Below are 7,376 nucleotides of genomic sequence, written 5' to 3' on the forward strand. Positions count from 1 at the left end.
GATTGATTAAAGGGCAATCTAAGGACCCATTATTCTTGTTTTATAACTGTAAGTTATATTCACTCAATTTATCTTTGGAGAGGAAATAAATGATTGCTCATTTCTTTCTGAAATCATATTATATGGATAGCCACATAATTTTGCTGAAAATTAAAGTGACAGGGTTGTTGCTTTCATGATTCCAGTGAAGGAGGATGCATTCCTTGGCTGCACATTTTGGACTTGTCCTATAATTAGGAGGTGAGTTAAGGACAATAAAGACACAATAATCTATGGCTGTTTAAACTTTCCTTGGGCGAGGGTCAGGGTGAGCACCTTTGAAAGGAAACTATTCCCCTTCCCCCCTGGTGTTAGATGGAGGTGTGTGAAAGGAGAGTGCGGGGACCTTCAAATAATCTGAATAATCTATGTTAATTTTGGTGATTCTGGCTAAGAAAATGTTCTTTCCACCAGCAATTTCTCCTAGGGGCAGAACTCTCCATCATCAATAGAATGGCACTTCTCGCTTAGTTTGCTGAAGAAATTCCAAAGCCAGCCTCACAAATAAATATATAATGCACAAGAGTGTCAAATCATTTTATTTTCCAAGTCTTAAAAATTTACACTAACAAGGAACTTTGCATATTCAGAAAACAAAATTTTTTTGCAATACATTTGTATATAAATACTCTAGAACCACATGTATCTCCCTAATGTAGATCTCTTCCATCTGCCTGTGTTTTCTTTTCTTTATGAGCGGGCAAGAAACGTGAGTTTATTTCACCCAGCTTTTCATTAAAAAGAAGAGCTGCTCTCACCCATAGGATCCCAGCCTCAGGGCTCCAGATTCCAACCTCTCTTCTGGAAAAATGAGCCCCAAACACTGTACTACTGTAGGCTAGTGTGTTTTTATTTACAATTTAAGATATAAATTAGTAAAGAATTCATGTTAAACAACCAACAAAGATTGTATAACCAGCAATGTTCAAATAAAAACCAGGCAGAATTTATTTACAAAAGTTTAGATTCCATTGCAATACAACTTGCATAAATTACTAGAAGCTTTATATCATTATAAAAATAAATATCAAATTTGTTTCCACTTGTGAAGTACTCAAGTTCTTCAATCACGTTTTGTTTCTACTGTGTACATCTTTTACAAATAAATTTTACAGTAAATCCTATCACACCTATAGAATATATACCGTGGCAATGAAGTGATCAATTCAAGATATCCTGAGAAAAAACAGATTGTTTTCAAAAGTCACACGTACACGGGGGAAGCTACACTATGCGGACAGGTTCACACACACACACACATGTCCACACCACAGTGGGCTGCAGTCCTGGGTTCTGTGGCTGACAGTGTGTGCTGGGCCTTCGGTTTTACAGTGGCACAAGGTACAGTTGGGATCTAGAGACCTGGTGTTTCTAGCTGTGTATGTATGAGCTTGGGAAGACAGAATGGCCTGCTGATTTTTTTTTCCAAAGCAATTGTGACACCTACCTGTGGACCAAGGGAAAAACCGTAAGCATTCCCAAATCCTTCAGCCCCACACCAATAACAGTTCCACCTCCCCTTCCCCTGGTCAAGACTCGGGATCAGTAATTTTGTCTGGCAGTAGAGGAATGCATTTTAAAGGGCCAGGAGAAATGCAGGGCCTGGTCTGGGCCTTCAGGACAGGAGCCCAGCGCAGGCCTGCTAACAGCCACTGCTTTGGGCCTCCTCCGCTCCGCTGGCAACATCTATCTACAAAGGCTTCTGGGCTGAGTTTGGGAAGCTTTCCTCATCAAAGCAGGTGTCTGCTACATTTCTAGCACAGTGAGAGCTGCTCCAAAGGACACACAAATGCCCAGATTCTAATCGTCTATTTTTCCAAAGAGAAAACAATAGCAGTGTTGTCATATACATTGCAGTGAGGGTGATTTTTCAATGCAGAATTTGAGCAGAAGAAGGAATTTATAAACAGAGCAGATACTCCCCCACCTTAAAGGGAGGGGGACCCCAGGAGAGGTGGCTCCACAGCACTTGCAGCAAGCTGACAACTGGAGGAGCCTCCCGGGTCCAGCAGCACGGGGTGCCCACTTACTTGCACCGCTGAGCATGGCCCTTCTATAGGTAGGGCTGGACGCCTGCGCCAACCACCGTGCAGCCCTCGCTGGCATCTGTCGGGGGAGGGAGCGGTGAGTGAGAACTGTACCCGCGTGCAGGCTGCCAACAGACAGGTACCCGGAGAGCCCAGCGTAGCACACGGAGCTCAGGGTGGACACTGCCGGGTCTAGCCCTGTTTGCTCGCTCACTTTCCTTTCCTCCCCGCTGAACTCCTTCTAGGTGGTCCGAATTATGCACAACAGAGACAACCAGAAAAGGGAAGAGGCCTCTTCGAGACCCTTTCCTTTCCTCCTATGCAAAGGCAGAGGGGGACTGGGCTGAGACCCGGGTTCACCACCCTGCCAGAGGCAGTGATCAGGAGAGGCCTGGCCTGCATCCGCAGGGGGCAGGGCTGTAATTGGCATTTTGTGGCAATAGGTGTTTGCCAAAACCCAAACAGTTATGATGATAATATTAATCATCAATTAAATAAAGAGTAAATAATAACAGGGTAGATCTAAAAGGCAGGCTCCACCTCTTCCACTTCACTCACAGCCCTTCTCCCCCAGCTCACTTCTGCCTAATTCCGAGTCCCAGGAGTGGCTCCTTCTGCCAACCGGGAATGCCCAGCCTCACCCCGGCCGGCCCATCCCTCCTCCGTCTCTAGCCCACCAGCCCCTCCCCGTAGCGCCCCGAGGGCCCGGGCCACCTACCTTTCTTGGGCTCGTATCCGCCGCCCGGAGGCCGGTAGTGTGGCTCCAGCGGGTGCGCGCCCGCCTTGCCCGCGTCGCTGGCCGGCTTGGGCGCCGCGTGTAGCGCCTCGCTTGGGGCCGCGGCAGCCGCGTTGTAACGCAGGAGGCCCTGGCCCTGCAGCGCCGCGTTCAAGTTCCCGTAGTTTGTGTAGTTGCCATAGAAGGGCGCCGTGTAGTAGAGGTGGCGGCCGAGCAGCGGCGAGGCGGGGTAGGGCGAGCCGCCCGGGGTGGCCCCGGCAGAGGCGGGCGCAGCAGCAGCGGGCAGCCCCGGGGGCGCGCAGCCCGGGCCCAGGCTAGGCTGCTTAAGGTCCGACGTGGCGATCTCGGCCAGCGACCAGAGCTTGGGCTTGCTGGCTGGCGGTGGCGCGCCCGGCGACGTCCGGCTGCCCAGGGGGGTCTTGCCGCCCACGCGGGGTGCAGCCTCTGGCGCGGGGCTCAGCAGCGGCGCCTCCACGCCGGTGAGCGGCGACGAGGTCACCGGCTTGGGCGGCGCCAGGTCCCGCTCGCAGTCGTCCTCGTCGTCGTCTTCGTCGTCCTCCAGGTCGTCGTATTTGTCCTTGCACTCTGAGCCCGACTCGCACAGGGGGTCCCCGGCGCGGCAAGGCAGCTTCTCCCCATCGGACTCGGCCGAGCACGAGTGATCCGTGAGCGAGTCCACGTGCAGGCTGATCCCTGGGGGCGGGCGGCACGGTCGGCGGCGCCTGGAGCTCCGAGGCCACCCCGCACTCGGCGCCCCCCTCACCCGAAACCGAACTGCGCTCACGGAGCAGCCAGGCCTCCCCGAAGCACCCTGGCCCCGAGGCCAGGTCGCACGGGCCGGATCGGCGCTGGGCGATCGCGTTTCCGGGCGGGACCTGGGCTCCGCACCGGCCGCGTCCTCCCGTTCCCGCCTGGGGAGAAGCTCCCGACTCTAGCCGCGTCCCCGCTCACCTTCGTCCTCTGCCGAAGTCTCCGCCCCCTCCTGCGCCTTGTCCGGACTCTGGTCCTTGCTCCGCGCTGCGTCGCCGTCCTCCTCGTCCTCATCCTCGCTTTTGTTCCTCGGGGCCCACGTCATCTTGTTCTCCTTCTTGAGGCGCCGGCGCGCGTTGGCGAACCAGGTGGAGACCTGCGTGAGGGTCATCTTGGTGATGATGGCCAGCATGATCTTCTCGCCCTTGGTGGGGTAGGGGTTCTTGCGGTGTTCCTGCAGCCAGGCCTTCAGCGTGGCCGTGGCGTCCCTCGTGGCGTTCTTGCGGTACGCCGGGTCGTTGAGCTGGTACGGGTAGGCCGCGCTCCCATAAGGGTGGTAGCTGATGGCGCCCGTCATCCCGGTCGTGTGTGCGTCGTAGGGCGCGCCCTGCAACGGACAGCAGCGCGTGAGTGCGTGCACGGGGACCTTCCCGGCTGCATCCCCGAGGCGACCCTGCCTCCCACCCGCCACAGCTTTTCAGTCCCGGGTCTCCCGTGCTCTGGTGGCGCTGTCCTTAGTAAAAGATCAACAAAAGCAGCGGGTGATTTAGCCAGCTAGTTGGTGATCACAAAAGCACTGCAATTTTATGCCCGAATTTACGATCTATTTCACTTTTCTAAAACCACACGGCTCCTCCTAAATGTTGGGAGTCGCGCGTGCAATGTACACAAACATATGCGCCTCGCGCTCCGGCCTCCTGGTACTTTCTTGCTCTGAGTTTCCCCGGAAGCTTGCAGTGCCACCTCCCACCTCTTTGCCCGCCCTTATGTTTTTTTAAAAACAACCTAGAGCCCCCACTCTGCTATTCACTGCACTAAAGCTCTAAATCCAATTTGCAACTCAGAAGCCAGTCACCGTTTCGAATTCTTCAAATACGTGGTAATTAGCATTTTAATTCAGGCTTTAACGTTTAAATTCAAGACATTTGCAGCGTTTTCCACGGCCTCCGCTACTCCCCCGCTGCCCAGGAATTCTACCGAGGGAGGCAGCGGCGACAGCCCCCAAATGACCTCCATCGCTAGGAAAGTGCGTGGCCACGGCCCCGGCTGTGTCCCCGAGGCGCGCGAGCCCACTGGATCGTCAAAGCAGGCGCCGCTTCTGGCTCACGGAGGACCCGCGACCGCCAAAACGCCCCTCCAGAGCTCGGTCTGCGAGACAGACTGAGCCCGAGCCCAGGGGCTTCAGGTCTGGCCCCAGAGCCGCATCCCGGGCCCTGTTCCCTCACCCTGCGCGCGGCCCAGAAGCCCTGCACCCACCCTCGTGCTCAGGTCAACGAGAACCACCGGCTCGCCCGGACCCAACAGGCTGCCGGGGAACCAGGGAGAGCCGGGGACAGACCCTCGCCTGGCCGAGCGCGCTTTCCAGGTTCCGCGGAAAATTCTCCCGGCAGCCGAGCAAAGCACCCCGGCAGCGCCGCCTCCCACCGCAAGCGGGTTCAGACGCTTCGGCTGCTCCTCGCGCCTCCTCCCAGGGCCGGCGCCGCCGACCTCCACCAGCCCGCGCGCCCGAGCCGCACCCGGAGCTGGGCGCTCCTCCTCCGCGTCCCCCCGCGCGATTACCATGTAGGACGGGAAGCCGGCGGCGGCAGCGGCGTCGGCCGAGTACTGCAGCGGGCTGCCGAAGCCGGTGGCCGCCTGCGCGGTGAAGGCCGCGGAGCCCGGGTACGGGCTGAACGCCGAGCCCGACGCCGAGCGCGCCAGCTCCTCGCTACGCGGTGCCGCCAGCGCGGACGCGCCGTAGGCCGGGCACGAGTAGAGCGCCAGCGAGCCGGGCGCCTGGTACAGGTAGCCCTGCGGGTAGGACATGGTGGGCGCGGGGCGCGGGGCCCGCGTCACGCCGAACAGCGGGCAGCGCGCGCGGCGCCCTCCATCCACGCCCGGCCGGGGCGCAGCGAGGCGGCGGGCACCGAGGCGCGGGCTGCGGCTGGCTGGTCCAGACACTCGCCGGACGGCCGCGGACCGGGGGATCGGCCGGGCGGTGGCGGTGGCGGTGGCGGTGGCGGCGACGGCGGCGGCGGCGCGGAGCCGGTAGGCGCAGCCGCGCGCCAGGCCGGCGGTCGGGGTTTGGGGGAGTCTGGAGTAGGGAGTGAGGAGTTGAGGAAGGAGCGCTCGAGTTTCCGAGGGACATTGGAACGCGGAGCTGTCCGTCACGCGCTCATCTGCATATTCGGATGCCCGCCCCTCCCCTGCTCCGCCCGCTCCCGCCGCGGGCCACGGCCGGGGGAGGGGCGGGGAAGCGCGCGGGGAGGGGCGGCGGGCAGAGGGGCGGGCGCAGGGAGGGACGCGCAGGCTTTTGTGGCGCAGCCGCCTCGCGCGCGCGGCCCAGCCCCGGCCGGGCCCCGGTCCCGGCCCTGCAGCTGGGCCTGGCTTAGCTGCGCTCCCGGGCACGCACCCCTCCCACTCGCACGTACTACAAGCCGCCCACCTCTCTCACCGCTGTCCCCTTCTCGGGCCCACCGGCCACCGCCCCGCCCCCTGGTCCCTCTTGCGCGCCCCTCCGCGCCCCGCCTCGGGTGTCCAGGCCGGAGGACAGGACGGGGACACGCGTGGCCCGGGTCCTCCGTACAGTGACTTGCCGTCCGAGCTGCCTTCCCGTGTGGCCTCGCAGGTCTGATCTCCCAGCCCCGCGCCCGGCCAAGCGCCGACTCGGACCCAGGGCGTCTCAGTGTGCCGCTGCTGGCAGCGCCTGGCGGTGAAGTTCCGTCTCCAAGTCGCAGGCCCTGGTGCTGGGACTCTCCAGGAGCGCGCTGCCAGGACTTTGCTGGGGAAAACTCCTCCCCAGAGTTTTGATTTTTGGTTTTCGTAAGTTGACGCCTCCTTCGGACTGGGGGGAAGACGTTAGCGGAGGAGCCTCCTTGGGCATGAACCTCGTCGCCGCCACCACAGGAAGGGACTAGAGGGCAGTCGGCCGGCTGGCGGCCTGACGCAGTCGCATCACAGGTGGCTCAGGTAACCTGCCGTCGGCTCCGGAGGCGCCTCGCGGGGCTCATGCAAGGAGGTTGGCGGCGGTTGGGTCACGAGCCCCTAAAGCCCTCTCTGCCCTTTGGCTTCTTCATTTGGGGCTGGCAGGAGAGGGGATCCGGCCTGATAGGGTCACCAATGGGGACGCTTGGGGAGAGCGGAGGGGGGCAGGTGTATGCAGGCTTCGGGTGGCTCACCCAACAGGTGTCTTCCCCGAGAGCCACCACAGAGACGCCGATGGGGGGATCTGCGCACCGGAGTGGAGCCTGGGCCTGCCACGGCCCGGCCATCCCGCGGGGCTGAAACTGGCGGGCCTAGTGGTCTCGGGTAGCCATGCTCTTCCCAGGCCTCTGCGTGGGTGGGTTTCGGCCTCAGAGCAGGAGCGCGGGGCTCCTTTGCCGGTCGAGCTGCATTTTCCGGTTCCCGCATCCAGGGAACTAGTAGCAAACTGCAGCCCGGAGCCTGACAAGGACCCTCCTCCTCCTCTTCCTCCTCCTCCTCCACCTCCTCCACCTCCTCGGGCGGGCTGGCCGCTAGTCACTCCTGGTAGGTGCTTTCCGGCTCCTTTCCGCCCCCCATCTAGTGTCTCCCCCCCCAGCCCTCTCCCACCCGCCAGGAGGAGGGCCCAGCAGTCTGCACCCGGG

General features: G+C 60.3%; 1 protein-coding gene across 3 annotated transcripts; it reads right to left on the reverse strand.

Moving 5' to 3' along the window:
• Positions 1 to 563: 563 nt before the first annotated feature.
• Irx2 (iroquois homeobox 2) lies at positions 564 to 6,501 on the reverse strand. 3 transcript variants are annotated; one of them, XM_063257938.1, is made up of 5 exons: positions 5,332 to 5,872; positions 3,754 to 4,159; positions 2,785 to 3,495; positions 2,070 to 2,145; positions 564 to 1,486 (listed from the first exon to the last, which is right to left on the reverse strand). In XM_063257938.1, the coding sequence occupies exons 1-4, from the start codon at positions 5,575 to 5,577 to the stop codon at positions 2,093 to 2,095; spliced, it is 1,416 nt and encodes a 471-aa protein (XP_063114008.1). In that variant the 5' UTR covers positions 5,578 to 5,872; the 3' UTR covers positions 564 to 1,486; positions 2,070 to 2,092. The 3 variants fall into 3 exon arrangements, with proteins under 3 accessions (XP_063114008.1, XP_012996266.1, XP_003462155.1); XM_013140812.3 differs by lacking the exon at positions 5,332 to 5,872 and adding an exon at positions 6,338 to 6,501 and having other exon boundaries at positions 564 to 2,145; XM_003462107.4 differs by having other exon boundaries at positions 564 to 2,145; positions 5,332 to 5,870.
• Positions 6,502 to 7,376: the final 875 nt, after the last annotated feature.

Source organism: Cavia porcellus, unplaced genomic scaffold (assembly GCF_034190915.1).
Source record: "Cavia porcellus strain 051 isolate PalLab524CR breed Dunkin Hartley unplaced genomic scaffold, mCavPor4.1 scaffold_11, whole genome shotgun sequence".
Classification (NCBI taxonomy): Eukaryota; Metazoa; Chordata; class Mammalia; order Rodentia; family Caviidae; genus Cavia; species Cavia porcellus.